The sequence below is a fragment of the Poecile atricapillus genome, chromosome Z (genome assembly GCF_030490865.1).
Source record: "Poecile atricapillus isolate bPoeAtr1 chromosome Z, bPoeAtr1.hap1, whole genome shotgun sequence".
NCBI classification, from domain to species: Eukaryota; Metazoa; Chordata; class Aves; order Passeriformes; family Paridae; genus Poecile; species Poecile atricapillus.
In genome coordinates this window covers 138,862,064-138,884,757 of record NC_081289.1, presented here as the reverse complement: position 1 = coordinate 138,884,757, position 22,694 = coordinate 138,862,064, and the positions used below count along the sequence as shown (strand labels likewise).

At 41.4% G+C, this 22,694-nt stretch overlaps 1 protein-coding gene across 32 annotated transcripts in view; it reads left to right on the top strand.

Moving 5' to 3' along the window:
* CELF4 (CUGBP Elav-like family member 4) overlaps window positions 1–20,632 on the top strand; it is a 670,877-nt gene extending 650,245 nt beyond the window's left edge. For all 32 annotated transcript variants that reach the window (XM_058865121.1, XM_058865118.1, XM_058865105.1 and 29 more), the window contains one exon: window positions 20,505–20,632. In XM_058865121.1, coding sequence (XP_058721104.1) covers window positions 20,505–20,632 — 128 coding nt within the window. The remainder of the gene's footprint in view (window positions 1–20,504) is intronic.
* The last annotated feature ends 2,062 nt before the right edge of the window (window positions 20,633–22,694 follow it).

Below are 22,694 nucleotides of genomic sequence, written 5' to 3'. Positions count from 1 at the left end.
CCCACCAGTGGAGAGAGGAAAGAGAACAGCCTGGAGCTGCCTGTGAGCCCCAGGGAGGGACACCCTGAGCTGCACACACAATGGGAGGGCTCAGCCAGCCAACAGCCATGGGCTGATGTATGTATGGGCTCTCACTGGGACACCTCCTTTTGCAAAGCTGAGGCTGTTAAGGGCTTTTGGCAGTGTGGCAGCATGGGGATCCTGCCACATTCGATCCCATCACACCTGGTGGACAGGGGGTCTCCCACAACCATGTGCCCACCACTGGGATCTGTAATTTTTGATTCTCTGCCATCCTGCACCTCTTGCAGACCCTCCCTGGGAAGTGCAACAGAACAAATTATTGCTCTTCTTTTCCTATTACTTGCAGCTAATCTGGATTCTGTCTCTCAGGCAAACTTCCAGAGTTAAGACCCATTGGAGTTTTCATTTGATTTTAAAACCACTCTCAATCTCCACACTATGCTTTCTTTCCATGCTGCCTTCCCCTTTCCCCTCCTGAACAGCCCACCTCCCAAATCTCTTACCTCATCCCTTGCCACCCATGGTGCATGTCAGAGAGTACTTCAAGAATTTTGTGCCCTTTCTCTATGCACAGTTTCTCCTGTCCACCCACAGACGGTCTGAACAGGCTATTTTCCCTTTTGTTTGAAGGAGCCCTGACCCCTCATGAGAGGGACACAGCCCTCCCAGTCACGAGGAGTCACTGGGTTGTTGAGTTCTCCAGCAGTACAGGAATGAAGGACAAAGAGCCTGGTGTGCAGAGGCAGTTGGCAAATTCAAATTGGAACTCAAAACTATGAATTAGTCCCAATGAATTCAGAGCTTTACATATATATATATATATATATATATACAAATATATATATGTATCTCATAACAAGTTGACTCCGAAACTGATGCTTCAAGAGATCCACAGACTATAACTAAAGAAATGGACTTTTGGCAGTGAAATTGCCATCAATGTTTAGGGGAATTCTGTGCCTGGCTCTCCACATACTGAGAAGTAAATGGAGGTTCCTTCTGGACAGCTATGGGCCTTATCCCCACTCAGTTCAAAGGCTCATGGCTACAGGGCCCCATGAGGACATGGCACACAAACCATTTGTGGGCAGGGATTTGGGGTTGCTTCCAAAGTACTGTGAGATTGAGACTGAGAGTTAAGCAGGAACTGAGGGGTCTTAGCAGAAATTTTTCTTGAATTTTACTGGGAGAAACTAAACATCAGCTTGTTGGATGAAGTGAACTCCAAAACTAACTGTGGGATATTGAAGGCTGAAATAGGGAGGTGCCCTTTGGAAGTGTTGACGCAAACATGCAGACAAGCAAAACAAGGAATTAGAGATTTCTTAGGATCTTAGTTGTCTTATATCAGCTTCTGAGACCTAAATACCCAGGTCCACTCACTCTGAGGTCCTAGGTGTCAAGTCCCTGTTGTCTCTGGGCTTCAGCCAGTTTTCCATGGAGCTGAGTGCCTGCTGTGACTGCTGGTCTCAGAAAAATATGTTGACTATGCTTCTACATCCACCACCTCCAGAAGGATAGAAATAACAGAAGCACAGGTAGCTAACTGTCACAGTTAGATTACGTTGCTTTTCAAAACCTCCCACCCTCCTGACCTTCAGATTTAAAGCAATGTAAAAATGTAAATGGTATTAGAGGAAATTAGGCTTTTAATTTGTTTTGCTAAGTCTACTGAAACTGGTATTTTTGTTGAGGAAATAAATTTAAATAAAAAAATAAATTACTTTTTCCTAAAGGAAAAGAAGGGATTTTTTTAACTTTGAAAGTAAGAAAATTCCTTCTTTGCTGCTTAAATATTTCCCAAAACTCAACATGTAAGAACACAGCATTTGCATTCTATTTCACTTTTTTTTAGTGCAGCTAGAGCTCTCCAACTGCTAGCCTGGGGGGACAATTCTGTCTGGCCCCAGAAAGATATTCCACTATTATATGACCTTTTAAAATATATCTGCTAAGCAGATCCCAAATAAATTGCTGTAACAGAGTTTAGCCCCAGGTTGTCGAAAAATTGTCAAGAAGTCCTGCTTTAGACAAACTTTAAAAATTCTATGGAGAAAAATGTCACCATGTTTTTTTCCACGGGAACAGAAAAAACTTTATTTGATGCCTTTGTCTCACTATTGAACAATCTGCAAACAGCTGGCACAAGCTGAACAAGTCAGTAGAGCACCATGTCAAAATAGAATTGAGGAGGCCCACAAGGATGATCAGGTGGCTGGGTCACCATTCCTAAGAAGATGGGCTGAGAGAATTGGGGTTGTTCAGTCTGGAGAAGGCTCCAGGAAAACCTTACAGCACCATCCAGTATTTAAAGTGGCTGCAGGACAGCTGAGATGGGCTTTTTACAAAATCATGTACAGATAGGACAAGGGGGAATGGCTTTAAAGTGAAGGAGGGGAGATAATTAAGAACAAATTTTTGACAGTGAGGGTGGTAAGGTCCTGGGACAGGCTGGCCAGAGAAGTTGTGGATGTCCCATCCCTGGAAGTGTCCAGTGTCAGGTTGGATGAAGCTGGGAGAAATCTGGCCTATGCTGACCACCTATAATGATGGAAGGTGTCCCTGCACAGGGCAAGGGTAGCTGGAACTTGATGAACTCAAAGGTGCCTCCTAGCCCAAACCATTTTATGATTTTCTTTTTTCCTTGTTATTTGGCTCTGAATTTTTGCCTACATTTTGAACACAAATTTATCTCTTTTTGCCACTGTTGTCAGGATACTGTTGGGGCAGCTACAGGAGTGTTTGGAAGAAAATGAGATCAGGATCAAACCTTTCTCCTGGTTTCTGGAGTCCATGAGCCTGCAGAGAACCACTAAGCACCTGTACATGCTAGAGAAACCATTGTGTGGTCAGAAAGCCTTTGTTGTTCCCAATTTAGAGGCCACGGCCTCGTGGCTGACAAGGAGCAGTGAGGAATGCCAGCTACAGTAAACACCAATACCAGATATAAATTGTGAAAGTTCAGAGTATGTCTGTTGTTTTCCCTAGCAGGACTGCCTGCTCTACCACATAAGACTGCCTAAGAAACAGCCCTGACTTCTCACTGAAAAATGTAATTTAGTCTGTGAGGCTTCTTTGCCTGATTTCTTCTGCCACACACATCCAGGCTAGACCCAAATCCCTCATTTTCTCTCGCAATTTTTCAAACCTCTGGCTTTTTTTTTTCTCCCATCCTGTCCTAATGCAGCTGTAACACAACCAAATGCAGACCATCCTTGGCCTTCCCATTCACCAACACCCTGTGTATCCCTATGACCTGAGCCTGCACCACCAACCATATCTGCATCCCCTTGGGCTTCTCCTCAGGCACTGCCCTGTCCCCATTCTTGTATTCAGACTTAGTGATTTCACCTTCACAGCTCTTCACCCTTCTGCCCTTCTCTCTCCTGTCTCACTGGTTCTCCACTCAATGCCCAGCTGACCCCTGTAGCCTGCTCATACCCCTTTTGCAGCCAGTTTCTCCAGCTGGGCCATGCTGTCAATTCCCACTGAAATGGCAGGGCCACAGCAGGACTCATCTCACTCAGAGAAAAATTACACTTAGTTGGACACTCCCTGAAGACAGTGACTCCCATTCTCAGAGTGGGCTGGTCTAGGAAGGCTTGCACGGAGGTAGAGTGCACCGCAGCCTGAATGTCAACATCTGCGGGATCCCGGCGCTTGTGTCTGCACAAGGCAGGATTTGCACTGGGTCTCTCACATTCCCACTACATGTGTGCGAGTTATTCCGTGTGTAGGTGTGCTAAATGTCAGAGGACGTGGATTACATCTTTGTGCTGGTCTCAATGGTTCTGTTGATAATTCCCCTCTCAGTTATGTAGATAGTTTAAATGTGAACAGTTTGTGTACAAAGCTAAAAGAGAACTGCAGTAAAACAACGCTATTAAGGCTGCTAAGACAAGTAGGCAATGTGAGAAGGGCAACTTTTCACCCTGCCCACACATGGCTAACTCTACCTCTGTCATAGGGTAACACTACAACACAGCCCAGGAACACTCACTGATGTCCCATAAAACACATTTAAAGAAAGCACTTGAAGACATTAAGTTAATGAAATACAGACAGACATACTCTAGAAAAATGTTTTAACAGAGAAGAGAGCGAGCAAGACAGGTTTGGACACTATTAATTAGGAAGACATGTCAGAAATTAGAGAAAGGAGAACATGGATGGAGAAGCAGAGGTCAAATAGTTATCCCAAAGTGTGAAATAAGATGTAGATAAATTAGAGCTGGAGGAATTGCTTTACTGGAACACTTGGTTTGCTCCAGTCACCTCTCTCTGAGAGCAAAAGCACCTGCATCTGCCAACTTTTTGCACATCTTTGAGCAGCAGACACTGTCAGGCCAATTCTGCTCCATGTCCCTGCTTTGTCCCCTCCATGTCTCCTTGGCATGTGCCTGTTCTTCACACCCATTGGTGTAGGAGCTTCAGATTCTCCCCATGGGACAGTGACCCCATAAGGCTGTGAACAACCTGTCTTATTTCCAGAGACACTGTGGTTTCCCTCCACTCAACTTGACATACCCTGACACCCCAGGTATAAGCTACCACAAGTGCTATATGTTTTTCTCCTTTTCTTCGCATTCCAGATGCACTTTCACATTGGCAAAATGTCCCACCCCTTTTTGAAATGTCCCACATTAAACAAAACAAGGAGTATTCTAGCTTACAAACTGCAAGGGCTTCTTAAGAGCATAGGTTTATATGTCCTACAGGAAATGTCTTGTTTGACTCCTAGTACAACATGAACATTGAGTTTCATTCCAGATTCCTGCAGGGAGTGCATTTAAAAGTTGTTAATCGGCCACCTCATTTGGAAAAACATCCAGTCTTCTCTGAAGATGCCAAAATAGAGAAAATAGCGTCACTTGATGAGGGTCATAATAGTTAATTAAGTTTGCTGTTAAATAATCCTATTCCCTACTAAACTCCTCCTAGCTTATGAAAAGAAACTGGGGAGACAAAGGAGAGAGATTAAAAGTGAGAAAAGCAGTGAGGAATGAGAACTGAACACAGGAGGGGGTGAAGCTCGGGAGAAGGGCTGAGGGATGGGTAGAGCTTGTATCCTGTTATTAAAAACATGCTGTGGCAGTTAAATGCTGCAGTGTGGTGACAAAAAAGGTGGAGTGGGAGATGCAAGGCAGCAGGCAGGTCATGATGATCTACAGAGTTTCAATCTGGAAGCTGAAATAGAAAGAAGAAAGATGTGTCAGGAGAATAGGACACTGGCAAAGCTGTACAGGGCCTTGGGAGCAGGGGCATCGCATATTAGGTCTAAAGTGCATTGGCAGCACTCCACAAGACATGGGAGTGGAACAAGGGACCCTGAGGTACATTAGGAAAATATTGTTCAACACCTGCTGACAATGTGCCTCCAATATGCCCTGCCAGATATGGCAGTTTCTCATTTAATAAAAAAAAAAAAAAAATAAATAAAAAAAAAAAGGCAACTACTCTCCTTGGGTCCATCCAGGGAAATGAGCAGGTGCAGAAATAAGGTGTTTTAAAGGAAAGAAATTCCAGATCACCATAGGGGTGATCATGGGTCAACCCAGCTGTTAGGCTTGGGTTCCCCTTTTTGGAGCAGTACACTGACTCTTTTGCACAGGTCCTTAGGATTCATGGACGAGGATAGTTATTTATCAGATCAAAGGTTTTTTAGGGGTTTCTTTTCTGATTCCTCTTTCAGCAAACAGAAAATTCTCACAAAATAGATGCATTATTAGAAAGGACTTGAGGCATGCACTTGTTTGTTACTGTTATCAGTACTATGATTAAGCTTCATTTTCTTTTTTTTCTTTTTACTATGAACCTGATTTCAAATTTCCTAAGGAAATTTGTACCTGATTATTTCTCCCTGCAGCCCTTACAATTGGACTCCATCCTTTACTTTACATGATCTAGTGACAATACATTTTGTTTCAGGGACTTGGAAAATCTGTTTGTCTTTCCCATATGGCTACAGCCTACAAAGCTCAAAGAGCAATGGAAGAAGCCACTGGTTTGAGTGCCACAGTTGAGACAGAACAGATTTTCCAGGCACATCAAGCATGTCTAACCCCTGGTATGTCTCAGTTCAGCCCAGCACTGGTTTGCTGTGGCTCTGGCACAGCCAGAGAGCCAAGGAAGGATTCATATCTCCAGTTCAGCTTAATCCAAGGGGATGAGGACACCCCCAGAGGGATGCTTCGAGCTCTCAGAGAAGGGAAAGGACACATAGAAGTTTAATATTTGCTTGAGTATTCCAAAGCAGCCAGGCTCTGAGATTTCAGGTCTGCAGACTGAGGATGGAACTCTTCCAGCTGATAAGGAAAGAGTTGTGTGAGTAAGAAAAAGAAAGAGCTGTTCATCAAACTCGCTGTACAGCACCTCCAGCCATTGCAGTTGGTTGGGGGAGGCTTTAGGGGGAGGAGGAGGAGCGGGAGAAGTATTAGGGCTGTGAGCCACTATTCATTTACAAACTATAATTAATTTGATGTTTAGATTAATTTCTGATGCACTCTCAAAGGTGCACTGAAAGCATTTTTCCTTTATTATAATGTTGATTGCTTATTGGGGAGATAAATCTAACTGTCAGTTATGCACTGACTTACCAAAACTTTCAGACCAAGCAAGCATGTATGCATAGGGAACAGCTGTTTGCAGCTCTCCAGTTAAAGGGACAGCTCTGTCTTTTCCCAATAACTCACATTAAAGAAAATCTATACATTGTACACAGGGACTTCTGCTTTCTTTTGTAGCTCAAGAATTTATTAGACAAGAATATGTTAGCAGAATCTATCTTCTATTTATCTGGGTGTCCATGTGTCTATCACTATTCTATCCATCTCTCCCCACAAGTGATAAAGTCTGCCCAGATTTATTTTTTTTTTAAAGTTATGAGCATGTGTGTACATACCTACTCACAAGCACACTTACACCATAATTTTAAATGTTCTTTCTCCTGGGATAATTAGATGGAGGAACTCATTACTGGTTCCTTGTGGCTACTCCTTTATTAACATTCAAAAGGGAAATGGTCACTATCTGACTAATAGAAATAACCAGAGTTAAGAGTTAACACCAGAGGAGTTTTAGTGATACTTTTATTCCAGTCAGAAGTTTCTGTTCAGAAGCCACAATAATGACCCCTCCAATGGGCAGGCCCATTTCTGAACTCAAAGTGATGGATTTGCAGAGTGCAGACTCAACACATCCTACTCTTGTGGGACTGCAGACCTGCTAGAGCATTTTGTCTACCCATGGTATCTGGGTTTTTTTTTTGTTCTCCCAAGATCTCGGATGCAAGGAAAATTCAAGCTGCAGAATGGATGAGTCTCTGTCAGTCCATGCAGCCATCCATCCCCCCATATACCTATCTTCAACATCTTTAAAGCCACCCATTCTGACTCATCCACTGCACAGGTCTGTTCTTCACCATCTTGAAATCTAGTTGCCTAGTTAGTTGCTGAGTAGCTGTTCAATAGATCCTCACATCCTCATGCTTGGCCCCAAGCCTTCTTTTATATGATGTTCAAACTCTGCCATGAATATGAATTTATTTTATTTCCTCATCTGTTTTACTAAGACCCTTCCCAGCAGAGCATTTGAGAGGTTCACAGAGCTAAGTAAACGGCATTTTGCTGGTGTTCATGGTGTCCTCATTTCAACAAGGGGATGATGAGGCAGAGAAATATCCAAAACAATTTATTGATATTGGATTCCTAATCTGAGTTTCCACAAGTCCGATCGGTCTGTTTGCCTGCTGTGTCTAACAATTTAGCATAATGCAGAGCATGCTATGTTTTTGTTTGCTTCGGATGCAGGTACAGGCAGCAGCCTTTCTGACAGTGAAATCTCAGGTCATGCACCAAGAGAAGAGGAAAACCCAATAAATCTTCATCTTCACTGAAAACTAAAGAGGCTTCACACATCTGCAAAAAACACTCTGCCACAATTTTACATATATTTTTAACATGTGTGTGCTATTATCTCAATTTGGGTGGTCCATGACAATTAAGCCACAGCTGGAACTTGCTTGGGCATGGCTCAGTGACGACAAGGGACAGGAAAACCCACTTTCGAGAGAGTTTAGTGACATAGATTCAATCTGTGGTGTACCATTGGCACTCAGAACCTGCTCTACTTTTTTTAATAGTAAAAAAACAGAGGTCTTACTAAAGGAATTCTGTGATATACAATATACTTAGCATAACTGGGATGTCATGGCAGAAATGGGGACAAATTCCAGTTTTCCAAGGCAACATCTCGTTGTACAACCACAGAACCATCCTTTCCCTGCCATATTTACTGTCTAAATTCCAACACTTACAATAACAAGTCTGATACATTGCCATTTTCCTTGCCCTGTTATGTTATTCATTCTAGACAGTAATTAAAACAAGGAAGCCATGAAAGAGAAAAATACAGAAATGTGTGGTTAGAAGCAATGTCTTTATGCATATACAAAGCAATACAGAATTAAAATTTTATAGGTAACATAATTTCTTGCATTTCTAAATTGAGTACTTAATTTTGCAACCTTATCGTTGTTTCAATTTATGTTTGCATGTGATATCTTCCCTTTTCAAGTAAGTAAAACTAAATCAAAAAATCCCCAGATAAGATTAGCATCTTCTAATAGTATATATTGATGGATTCAAAAGCTGTCATCAGGGTAACAATTTGCAGATCCCCATAAAAAAAAAGGTGTATCATTCATAACCATTTCTGGTTTCATGTATATCAAATCCCCAAAACCAATTTGGCATCAGCTGTGCTCTCTCCAGTGTTGATCTGTCATATCACACATATATAACTATTTATATAATATATATAACATAAGATATGCATAGGTATTTACATCATACATATACTACATCTACTACATACATTTATTCAATAACAAATATAAAAACTTGCAGACACAAGTTACTGACAGCAATGAAAATTGCTGAACAATTGTTTGAATTTTAGCAACCTGCTCCAATGCTTGCTGGCCTTCAAGGTTAAGAGCTTTTCCTTGTATTCAGTCTGAATTTCTGCTGTTTCAATTTATGTTCCCTGTCTCTCATTCTCCCATTATGCATCCCTATAAATCATCTCAAGGGAAGGGACCCACAAATATCACAGAGTCCAACCTCCTGCTCTTCCCAGAACTTCCCAGAATTCATGTGGTTAAGAGCATCATCTAGATGGTCCATGAACTCCGACAGGAAACAGATTTTCGTCCTTTTGGATAACACGACTTAAAAATCTGATTGTGTTTTGACCATTTAAAGGTGAAATTAAATGATTCTTCTAAAGATAGGTCTCTACAGACCCTTTAAATTCTTCTCTAGAAGGGTCTTCAGAAATCATAAAGCTTTTACCCAGGGTCTTTGTGCATCTTCTGACACAGCTGAACAGGTTTCAGAAGGATTATTGTTTTGCAAGATTTTTTTTTAATTCTAATGAGAGAATTTTTGCTACTGGGTTTTTGAATTTAATGCAAAAGACACTTTTTTTTGGTGGGGGGAGAGGTGGCTCATATTTTTAGCCCATTCCTTCAAAGATTCCTTTAAGATCCCTCTACAAACTATCAATATATATCATGGCTTTCTCAGGTCTTTAATTTTTCTTTTCAAAGGTATTTTCAAAACCATGTTTTCAAGATATATTTCTACTCCTCTTATATCAGTAATTAAAACACAATCTTATTTTCCAGTCTTCAACCCAAGGTGGATCAGGTGATCGTTGGGCAGAGGCCCCAGAGCCAGTACTAGATCAGAATTTAGTAAATCTGTGTTATGATTCAGGTCCCACAGGCTGAATGTAACTCTTGAGGAACCACAGACTGCTCTTCACTGAGATCTCCAAGATTCTGGCAGATCCACAGGAAACTATCAGCATCTCTGCTATAATAGGATGGTTTTTCTTTCCCATTGTTGTTTTTAGAAAAAGAAGCCAATCATTTTCCTGTCCTTTGTGGGTCGTTGGAAACATGGTGGTCTTACCATGACAGCGGAAGTACCATAAATTCTATAGCTGGTTGAATCTGGAAACGCTATCTTCCATGAACATGTACAACCCTTTGCTTTCTCCTCTTGCTACCCAGATAGCTCAGTGCCAGTTCACAACCTCCTGGTCTAGATATTGAGAGAGTTTCTCTTCTCTCTTCCTTTCCCAATGACTCACTGCATATGAGGAGGTTTGTTTTCCTGTTGAGTTCACTTTCAGTTTGGTTAGCTGCTTTTCACACAGTCGCCTCCAAAGAGAGTAAAATATTCCTTCAAAAATCATGGCCAAAAACTGTTCACCACCACTTCTGGCTTTTGAACAGAAACTTCCAGACTACTGCACAGGAGAAGCTTCAGGCTTTTCTGTCTCTGTTGGGCTGTCCCCATGGTTTGTACCCATAATGAGGTATCAGGTGTTCAGCAACCAGCAGGGAAGGGGTAGGTAGTTGTCCATCTAAGTAATGGCCAGCAAGAGCCAGATGGGAAGATTCTGTGCATTGCTGCCCCAAAAATTGATGTATTTCAGAGGCTCCCTAGGACATGATAGAACTAATAAAATTTAGTGACTAGTACAGTTCACAGGACAACTTACTGTCAGGATTTCCTGGTTTGTTTGGATGTTTTGGTTTTTGGTTTTTGGATTCTTTTTCTTGAAGGAATTTCCTCACCTTACCCACTATGAAATATTTTCAAAAAGAAGGTCACTTTTTATGATGCCTGTCTCTTATAGACCAGGAAGGATGGCTGGTGATTTCAGCAGTTGCCTTGTTTGTACATGGCTTCCTTATCAAAAAGTGACAAAGAAGCAGGATCCAAGAGAGAACCAGAGAGCAAAGAAAACAGGTTTAGATGAGAAATGGATTGTGACAAGGCTGGTGGGAGCTTCAATAATTATTTTCATCTGGTTTATATTGGAAACTTCAACAAAACAAATGTAAAAATAGCCTTCATTTTGATTCAGTAACAATCTCAGTGTATCCTTAACTGAGCATCTGCATCTCTTAGACCTTGTGTAAAACCTACATTATACTCATCCTTAATTTCCAGTTTCACACTGGAGAAGAACGTGTATCCTCAAAAGTTCACCTGCTTTTTCAACCATGTGCTTTCCCCCATAAACCTTACATGATGACATCAGATGTTTTCAAGGAAGGCTCAGAAAACAAGTCAAGAATTCCATCCATTTCTGAGAGCATTTAGGAAATAGCTTCACTCATACTCATCGTTCAAAAAGAGGACAAATACTATTTACTCATCTATGGGTGATTCATCACTGGCTGTTTGTTCCTTGTAAGGAAGATCATTGTCATCACCTGGGCTGAAACATTATGGTTCTTATAGAAGAACCACAGTGCTTTTTGTCCACAGCAGACATGTATGTATAATGGTCCAGCATCTGATTCATGGGCTCCAAAAAATGGCTGAAGCCTCAATCCTTCACTTCTTCCATAAACCCATTGGATGGCTTCAACTCCTACTTATAAGAATGAGTAGAATCACAGTCCCTAGCATCAGACAAGCAATTGCTCATCCTTTAGAAAACCTCTGTTTACAGGAAAAGGAGAAGTTTCAATCTTTACTCCACTCTTAAGATGAGAGATCTGTTGTGGTTTTCTATTTGAAATATTTACTCCCTTTTATCTTCTCAAAAAAATTACTCCTGATCATGTGCCCAGATGTATATATGAGCCAAACCTTTGGATCACAGAATCATAGAATTGCTGGGGCTGGAAGGGACCTTAAAGAGCATTGAATTCCAGTCCCCTGCCATGGGCAGGGACATGTTCCATTAGACCAGGTTGCTCCCAGCTCCATCCAACCTAACCTTGAACACTTCCAGGGATATGGCATCCACAGCTTCTCCGGACAACCTGTGCCAGAGTCTCATTCCTCTCACAGTAAAGAATTTCTTTCATATATATAATCTAAATTTCCCCTCTTTGAGTTTGAACTCTCATATCAGATCTGACCATCAGTAGTTTAAATTGTCAAAATTCTAGTCTAATCTAGAGTCTTACCCTTGTGCTTTCAACATGAGTCATGACAACAGTTTTCCTATGAAAAGCAATCAAACACCATACAGATTGTGAAAGAGAAGACTCTCAGGTGGAGTAGTCCTTCTAGGTCTTAATGGCCATCATCAGGGTCAGCATCTATACCCCTCTGCTTTCAGAGAAGACACTGCTTCTTCTACCTGGATATTTCTCCATCTGGAGGCCATGCACAAAAACAAGGAGACACATGGAGACAATGCACAAAAACAAGGACCAACTTCTCTGCACACTCCAGTTCACACTATTGCAATGTGGAGAGGTAGTTTCATGCACAGGAGGACAGGAAGGCAACATAAGGAAGATACTTGTGTATTTCAAGCTACCTTCTGCACTGGGTGTTCTGACCTTTAGAGAAAGTTAATCATGCCATCTACTTTCACTCTTCATTTAATCTCCCCTTCCCATCTGTTCAGTTTCTCTCAGCTGGAAGCAAGATGAAGAACGAGTACCAGTCAGCCCTCTCAGTGGTCTGTAGCCCACGCTTTGGGGCCATTTATTATAAGGCATTAACATCAATTGTCACCTGTATCATGACTGTTACCTCAACCCATCTCAGATTAGTAGGCAAGAACTGATTCTCTAAATATCTGAAATGGAAAATGAACAACAGACAGGCTGATATGCAGTACCAGAAGAGATCTGATCCTTTGGACTGAAGTCTGAAATAACATATGCCAGGTGCCTCAGCTCATGTGACCGGTTAAAACCTTCTGTTTGAGTCATAGCATCCCTTTTAGAAAATCTCTTAATCAAGGTTTCATGTGATAGGTGCTCCACCTCTATTGCTAAACAAGATGTTTTCCAAAATAGTTAATTACCTTCAGCATTTAAAATATGCAGACTTGGTGTCTTATTTCCATTTTAAATTTGACAAATGCTTGCTTCCAGCTAGAAGGAATCGGCAAAAATCTCCTTTTCCCCCCTATTCTAAAAGAACCCCATGTTTTAGTAGATATTATTTATAGGCTATGGCCAGAAGTATGTTTAACCTTTTCTTCAGTAAACTCTGGCCACTCTCATTACTCTTTCAGACCTAGAATTACTCTTCTACTTCTGAATAAGTATTAAAATTTATTTGTTTTGTAGAGCAATCACTAGAACTAAATGCAGAATTCCAGTAAGGACCTTTCCTGAGCCATACTAAGAGATAACACTACCTTGCTATTTTTAGAGGATATTCAGCAGAGGCTAACTTCATCCCAAAACTGTACTAAATCTTGGGACTTTGAGAATTTCAACACAGTCCTGAGAGCTCATATATTTGGCTGTTACTATGACACCCATCTTCTTCTTAAGAAGCACTGTTTTCTAATGAGGATTTCCTCTTTATATGAGTGACCCACTTGCTTTTTCCTGCAGATACTTAATTTTGCATTTGATTTGATTTAAATTAACACCCTCTAACTGTGTCCAGCCTACACAGTGACCCAGGTCACTTACTTCTGTCATTATTTCACCATTGTTGTATGATTGGCCAATTTTACCAGTAATTACCTCAAATGTCTTCCAAGTAATGCCAGAGAATTAAATAGCACAGAGATTTCAGCACACCGCTGAAGGAGCCTACTAGAATCTATGCAATTTTGTTTGTCACAACTGACAAATTTTTTGGTGGTCTCATTTCTGGGCTGATTTCATTTTCTGTGAAGAAGTGCGGTCCGAAATACTGAAATAAAGTTTAAATACACTTCATGATAACTTACTTTATTCACCAAACTTGCAATTTCATGCAATCAGTTTCATTTGATAGATGCTATATTCCATGAAACCATGGTGAATGGTACTAACTGTGTACTTTAAATTCTTTGCCATATTATGTCATATCAAAATTTTTGTAATTTTTCTGACACTTACGGAAGTTTAACTAAGTTTATCAGGTCACCTAGTTTACACCCTAAAAATTTAATATTAGATTTTTTTTTTCTTTTCCTGGAACATTTTGAAGGTTTTCTAATATTCCATAAATTTCTAAAATGAACATTAATGGTTCAGCAGATTTCTGAGCCAATTCTTTGGATATTCTGAGTTTCCAATTATCTCATCCCACAGATGGGAAATATTTAATACTAGTTGTTTAGCACAGTCGTCAGTTACTGACTGTTCATACATTAAAAAAATAAATGGATGGATGGATGGGATGGATAGCTGTGTAGACAGATCTCTCTTGGACATGATTAAACAGCAGTGGAAGGTTAAATAACCCAAAAAGTCATCCAACCCTATTAGACACTGGAAAACAGCTGAAGTGCTATGCCCTTGCTCTGCAGACACACTACTTTATTGAGTATTCCAGTACCCATAAATCACCTTACAATACAATACCTTCCAATGCACACATACATTATAGAGCTACTTACATACAGATTGTATCCTGAAATTCTTTACAGCACTAAAAAATTGCGAGGCAACAGCTAGTACATTGTGTAAAGAACACAGCAAGGTAAAGACCTTGCAAAGCAATTAAAGGAAAACCTCCATTCTCTGATAAGACTAATAAACACGGAGAAAAAGAAATTGAGCAGTCGTAGGAATTAAATAGACTGAGGTAGCAGGGAAGGCCTGAGTAGGTGGGCAGGTCCTGATGTGGGGAGAAGGACAGGAGCTACTTCCCACAGGAAGACTGCTTTGATGTGAGCACCTTACTGCTGCCTTCACAGATAAAAATGCCTCCCTAGGTCTTACCTTTCACTGGTAACAAAAGAAAGGAACCCATGAGCTGAGGGGACAGTTGTATTAATAACTAATTGTATCAATAACTAATTCCTTAATTACTGACTTGTATTCTTAGAGGAAGGACAGGAGAGCAAGGTCTCTGGTCTAACCAGAAAGTACTGTTTTTGTACTTTCTGCAGGTCCCTGCATTTTAGTACTCTCAGATACATGGTGTGACTCCTGTGGCTGTCCTGTGTAGGCCAGGAGCTGGACTCAGTGATCTTTGTGGAACCCTTCCAGCTCAGGATATTCTATCATTCTGTGGTTCTAGGATGGCCAAATTCCCTTCTTACAGCCTGGGTGGAAGCACTTTGGACACAAGAGGCCGGACTTCTCCTTGCTAGCGCCCAGGCCATGTTCATGGCATTTTTTCTCTTTCTCTCCCAGAGGCGGAGCAGCAGATCCTTGCTCTTCTGTTACTCTTATTTCCCTCTAGTAAAATGAACATGGGTTGAATGTCAAAAGAAAAAAGTTCAGATATGCTCTCCTTAGCTGGTGATTTTCATAAGTGAAGGAACAAGAAATACCAGGAAAGATACTTCATGGCAGTCAGACAAAACTAGTTCTGATGGCCAGAACTAGTAAAAAAAGTCTGGCCTAAAAAGAGCTAATAAGCAGCAATTTCTACTTTTTTCTGTTGCAACCTCTTGCAAAGTGTATCTCAGAGATGGCAGCAATTATCTGGAACATAGATAAAAATATTCTTAGTTTTAAGACAAGTTTAATATTCATTACTTTGAGGTCTCTCTTTTCCTTTCCATTTCCTGAAGGAAACCTGCCCCCAGTTCAGCAGTCTGGATGAAAATCTTGCATCTGGACCTCATTCGTGGTCTTGACTCCTGATTTAAGGGAAGTTTAGCATAGTGCCCATTTATTGGGCTCCATCCAGAGGAAAGCTTCCTCCCAAGAGAGACAACATGTTATTCCAACCTGGTAGCAGATCAAGAGGTTGTTTTGCACATTAGCCACTAATTCTCTTTGCTGGATGCAAAGCGAAACAGAAAACTCAGAAGGGCCCATTAAGGATCCATGGAAACATAACTGTGCTCATTCAGGACTGTTCTTAGTGCACAAACTAATTCATGGACATGCAGAGACAGCACGGACCATAAATAAAAAGTTTACATTTACAAAACAGTCTTCAGATGTACTCTGACATAGATTGTGAATTTCCTTCTTTGTCATCCTGGCTGATTAAAACAGAAAAACAGCCCTTAGGTAATACCTGTTACATAAAGACACTGGTGATCATGTAATGAGAAAGGCACAAAGATCCCTCCCCACATCATACCATGAGAACATTCTCAGGAAGAAAGGGGGAGAAAATAAAGCAATTCCAAATTTGTATCCCAGTTTCTGCTTAATAGTTAATACAGTCCTGTAGGAAAAGAGCAGGCCAGAAGTAGTGGGCTCCAACAAGAGTACCTTTCCTGGAAGATGCTGTGGAGAATCAGAAAGATTAGATGCCCTCTGCTGCTGTCCTAGCAGCTTTCACCATTCTCTGCAGCTTTTGATAAATCATTTATTAGAACAGCGTTTTTACATAATCCCTGGGGGGGAAAAAAGGAAAAAAGAAAAAACCCACCAATATCAACCCCTCCCCATAAAGTAGATTTATCACTAAATGCTGTCCTCCTACCAACTGTCTTCAGACCAGAACATATATTTCTCTGATTATTAATTAACTGATGCACAGAAAGAGCTTCAAGCTTTTTAACCTCTCCTTTTCTCTTTTGTCCTTCAAGGATGTAGATGACAATGCAGGGGTGGTGTTCAAAACACAAATAGCAACTGTAATACTGCCATCACATTTTGAGCCCATGCACTCAAATACTAAAGCCATTTAGGAACGGAGTATTTAAATTATTTTCCCAGTTCATACATTGTGTTCCTAGTCATACATGTTCAAATCTGTCGTAGTACCATGAGTCCTGCTGACACAGATGAGGAGAAAAAAAGATGGTTAACTGCCAGAATTGCATGTAACAACAAAAAAATGTCAAATCTGCCAATGGGTATTTGACCTGAGAAAAGAAAGGAATATGTTGTTGTTAGCCCAACATGCTTGCCTATCTGCCTATCCCTTATCCACTGTAAAGTCTCAAATCTCAGGATAAGCCATAGCTTTTCTTCTCTTTGGAGTTCATCCAAATACTTTCAACAATATGAAACACAGCTACACATAAATAACAGGAAAGGGGGAGACTTGAATGCACCAGCAACTTCTGAGCACATCAAGGCCTCTGAAAACTAAAGCAGTGAAATGAAGCTAGAGTAATTAGCTGCTCTGTCGCTAGAATACGATCACAAAGAAAATACACAGTTATTGGCATTTGCCCGTCTATTTCCCCAGCTCTTGAATCCCAGTTCCTCTGTCCTCAGCATCCAGCCAGAGGAGATTTTTATATTTCATCAGTGAATACCAGAACAGCTAAGGAGAAAAAAATCTTGTCCAAATCTGTAGGCAACTAGTATCAGGATCAGAGTACAACTCCCAGCTTCATTATCTGGTCTAAATGAAATATAGTGAGCAAATGCACTTCTGATCTCTCTTATTAGTCCCATTTGTTAAAATGCTGTATTATTTACAGCTTCACACAAAATGAGGAAATGGGCTCAGAATTCCATCTCAAACGCAAAGTGATGATAAAAACTGGTATAGCTTTGTGAGCTTATCTCCCAGCAAGGTTCTTGCAGAGGTACAACTATATTAGCACCCCAGCACAAGGGCTTATCCTCTCTCAAAGGTCTAGGCTTGGAAAAAGTAGAGAAATAATAATCTTTTGTCATAGTGGGCAGCAGTTAACATCACTTTGGGGAGTGACCCACCCAGGCACTAGACAGTTAACATTTTACCTTGAGATGTCACTCCTAACTGTGGAACCAGATCCTACAATGGAGGTTCCTTGATTTAAGCTGGGTGCCTGCCTTCACTGCAGCCAGCACTGCTCCCTGACCAGTGATTCATTTGAGTACAGCTAAGGGTGTCCTGATAAAAGTGAGAAATCCTGCGCTTCACTCCTATGACTGCATTGGCTGGACCTCCACTGATTACTGTAGGGTCCTAAGGTGACTTGTTGACAAATGGATGAACGTGCAGGCACAATCTAGATGTGCACATGTAGTCAGTAGGAGGAACATCCCAAAAGGACCTGTTGCAAGAGTAGAAACTGAAGTTCCTGGGCAAGGTATGATCTCTAAAGACATGTGTTAAGCAACCATCCAGCTGTAGCCAACTCAGCTTTGATATTGGATTGCTGTGTATATATCAGTAAATATACCTGGCACTTCTCCCTAGCACTGGGGACAGCTGGCACAAAATGGCCTACACCCAAATTATTAAATTCTCTCCAAAACATCATGGACACATCCAAGTTAACCACTGAACACAGCCTGTCTCCTGTGCTAAAACTCAGACTTTGTTCAGGAATTGTTTGATGTTAAACATGAGTAAAAAAAAACAAACAACTGAGCACTACAGATTATTAGCTTCCAGTTTTTCTGAATTTCCCTGGAATAGTCTACTGCTTTAGATGTAACTGATATGTGTTGTCCAGGAATATCACCAAACCAGATGTGACTTTTAAAAATAAATGGGTTTCACTATATCCTATATTCAAGGATATAAGGTATATAGACAATATATTTAAGGTTGAAGCTCAAATAAGGCATCCCTAAGGTAGTTTCCAGAAGTATTTTAAGTCTGAATGTGCTTCAGTGAAATCAGGAAATTTTAGTTTATTCCTTTTATGAGAGTGAATCATAGGACTTTGTTGCTAGATTATTCAAGTAGTCAAGTATAAACCAGTAACATCACCAGGCATGTACTGCCTAAAACGTGATGGCAAGAGCAGATCCATCACTATTGAATAAAACCACAGCTCTAAATAAATAAAACTCTCCAGTTTTCTCCCTAGAAATTGATGATTGCTGTGGGGCTTGAGAGTACTTTTTGTCTGTTCATCTTCAGAGCTGCAGAGTTGGTAGCTCCTCACCCAGGGAGTTGGCAGGAGAATTGTGTGGATAGCCAGTTTACCTGGAGCCTTGGCTTCAAGAGGGGAGGACAAAGAATGTTCTCTCTTTATTCCATAGACCTCTCTTTTAAAATCCCATGTGCCAGACTCAGTAAACCTGTTCTCTCACTTTGAGAGACTAAGACCATAGGTGCACGACCTGTCATGAAGTTACGTTATTAGCCAAGGTCAGGGAGCACAGTTTACAGCAGGAGTGAGAACCCTCTGCATGCACAGCTCTGTGTCTTTTTCAGATTCAATACACCCTGTGTCACCTGTGGGACTCTCTTCCAGGAGGAACTAGACCAGGGAGGAGGGGCTGCTGAATGGATCCACAGCACAGCCCAGGGCTCTAAGCCAGGCCTTAGCTGCTGTCAGGAGCAGGTGTATACCTGGCAGCAAACGCTCAGCATTAGCTTTTTAAGGGGCTTGCAAAAACCTATCTCTTCATTTCAGCCTGTCTGTTGAGCAACACCAGGCTCCTAGGATTGATTTGTGCTGCCAGAGCCTTGCAGGGGTGGGTAAACAGATGGCTTTGTCTGGAGAGAAGGCTGGTCCAGGCTAGTCTCACCCAAGGTTTGTGCTCAGAAATGTTGTTGGCACTCAGGGACATTCCTGGCAAAAGTAGCAGAGGCAATGCTTGTACAATGTGATGGCCCCCTGCCTCACTAATACCTCAGATCCATGGTCGCTCCAGCTACAGCCATATACAGTCTGGGAAAATGAGGCCTTTTTGGGATGTAGAATAGTAAAAAAAAAAAAAAATTAAAATAGTAAAATGGAAAAAAAAACCCAACAAAAACCAAGGGGAAAAAAAAAAACAAACAGTAAAGCCACACCAAAAGCTCTCCCCAAAGCTGAATGCATTGGATGCATTTCATCCTGTGCCATTGACCTGTATTATTTCATCAGACTGTTAGCAAATCAAGACAAAGAATGTCTTAGGTGACCCATAGATACAATATTCAGTCACTGTAGTTGTTTCTAGTGCTGGATGTGCTCAGTGATTGATTGGGAGGTTTGCTGGCAAAGTATGAGATTCCATAGGGAAACCATGTTAGGAAAACACTTGTGTTCATCTCTCAGCTGCAGAGTAACATGGAGTTTGAAGAAATTGCCAGCGATTAAAGGTCTTTATATTGCTTGGCTGGCCAACAATCAAATCATTCATGCTGATTAATACGGTAATGCAAAATTTATTAAATTCACATTTTACTTATATTGCCATAATAAGGAAGCAGCAGTAGGTGTGTCAGGTTCCCCTCACCATTAGCACTGGAAGGCAAAGAAAAGGTTACACTGGCAAGTAAAGGAAGGTCTAGAGGTTTACCCCAGTCACAATGGAGCAAGATAGAGGAAGACAGAGTGCCTTGAGACCATGTATTAAGTCTGCTGACTCCCATCTCAAAGGTGACCCAAATCTTGTGGCAACAACATTTGGATCCCTGTGCTCCCCATAGTTTAGTGCTCAGACTGGCACTCAGACCAGGCACTGTGTCCTGGGACACTGATCTGTAACAATCCCTCCTATCTTTTGTCCCACATTGGCAACCATCCTCTCCTCACTCTCCTGCCCACCTGCCCACCCTCTTACCTGCTCACTTCCCCCCTCTCAGCGCCCTCACCCCCTTCCCCATGTTCATTCTCAGTGGTCGTTGCATGTATGTGCCTTGGCACCCTTCAGCTCATTAAGTCCCCTGCCTTGCCTCATGTTTTGACAGGTTTTGTGAGTTTTGACAATCCTGCCAGTGCCCAAGCTGCTATCCAGGCCATGAATGGATTCCAGATTGGCATGAAGAGGCTGAAGGTGCAGCTGAAGAGGCCAAAGGATGCTAATCGTCCCTACTGAAGGGTTGTGGGAACCACTGGATACAAAGCACTAGCACAGGTAACTGCATGGGGAAGGGGGTGTCAGCTACACCTGTAGCGTCTCTCTGTGTTGTAGACTCTCAAGGAGATTCAGCTCTGTGACTCTCTATCTTCTGCCTTTTTGACTCTGGCTAGAGCCACTCTGCTCAGACCCGCACCCACGCATAAACTAGGAAATGTTTGTGTGTGTGTCTCTCTAGAAAAAGAGGTGGAAGGATGCTTACTGAGGGATAAGACAACTTTTTCATCCCAGGGGCATCCTGCATCTCTAGAATGTGTTTCTGGTCACTAGAGGAGAGTCAGCAGCTGTCCTGATTCCCCTTGCTCAGTGAAAGAGAGCATTTCTGGTGCTTGAAGAAAATCTGCAATTAAGAGGTGGGACTGGGCTGCAGTTTAATCCCAGGCGACTGGACTGGGACAGTGTCTGTCTCAATAGCTCTGTGTTGCAAACGTTTCAAAGCATTCTTCATTCTTCATGCGGTACAGTCTGTATCCAATTCCATCTCAGCATAATAACTTAATGTAAATATGTCTCCCTGAAAACCAGATAACCCCTGACTTACTTCTTCACAAACCCAAGAAATTAATAGAAAGATCCATGTTCACTTCTTGGTCAGTTGTTTTGAACTCCTGTGTGTAGATAAAACCCAACCAAAGCCAAGGAAGCTTAGCTGAAGTAAGGACCTGGGTTCTCATTTTTAGACTCATGTGCCATGTATTGCTGGAAAGAAACCAGCTGGATGTCCCAAGGGAACTTCTAATACATGTAACAACACCAAAGATATTATAAGCCACAGCTTGTTTCATTGGAATCCCAACCTATCACCAATAACAAAAATGAAGATATTTCCAAAAATGGAAATATTTTCTACCACTGTCTGGTTCTTTCATTTTTTGAGAAACAGAAATATAAACCCGTATGTGTTTGTTTACAGAGACAGGAAGTCTCCCTTTTGTTAAAACTGTTCCACACCAGAGATTCCCCAATAAACTCAGCCCCTAGGGAGGCCCTTAGCAATTTGTACTCCTAAATTAGTGATAAAGAGATTGTTTAGGTGACCTTTCTATGTCATTTTAGCAGTAATGTCTAAGATTCTGTGATTTTTATTCAGGCCTCTTTTGATTTATCTAAGACAGCCAGGAAATTCCTATCTTCAACTTTCCCCAAAAAAACAGTGTTTTAATTTTTCACTGCGATCCCAATTATCTTAAAAAAATATATTTTTCCAGTCTTCAATGCAGTATCCTTTCCAGTGAGAATTCAGGACTGGGATCAAAATTTCTTTAAAAGAGGTGCTGCACTGAAGACAGCATAAAGGAGATTAAGAAACCTTTCAATAAACATATTAAGGTGCATATGCAGGAAACAGCCTCCATAGCTTAGAAACTCCTTTATATGTGACTATATGAAGATAACTGTCAATGCATTTTCCCCCTTCAAAAACCTCTTTTCTTTTCCTTGCTTATGAAAAGGCCTCTTGGAAGCTTGAAACCAAAACATGTTGCCATATCCAAATGCTTTTTGCTTCATCACACTGGCTTTTTTTCTGCAGGCTTTGCTGGGGGAGAGCTGGGGGTGCATGCATGCAATTGTGTTAAAGCAGGGGCTGCCTTTGCCAGGGAGGTTTTCTGTCACACCTGCAAAGGGATCGAGGGACACAAAGGTCTCCCTAGTTAGACACCAGGCTCTCTGTCTCGGCACAGCTGTGCTCACTGAGGGAGTGCTTGTTTCCCATGGTGGTGTAAGATGCAGGGCTGTGGATATCCATGTTGTTCAAGATTCACCAGCATGAGTCTACGGTGGTTTTCATTGTTGTGGTTCATCATGAAGTGCTCTGAGGTCTCAGCTTGTTTCCTACGAAAAGATTACTCACTAGTAGGACTAAGACTTGTTGCTTGGGTATTTTTTCCCCCAGTAAATTACATAAAAAGGAATCAGCAGGCAAAATTGTAATATAATTCCATATGTCTCTCTTAGAGAATTTTTTTTCCTTTCCAATGCTTCTACTAAGCAGAACAGTCTTGATGCGTTGCCTCTAGAT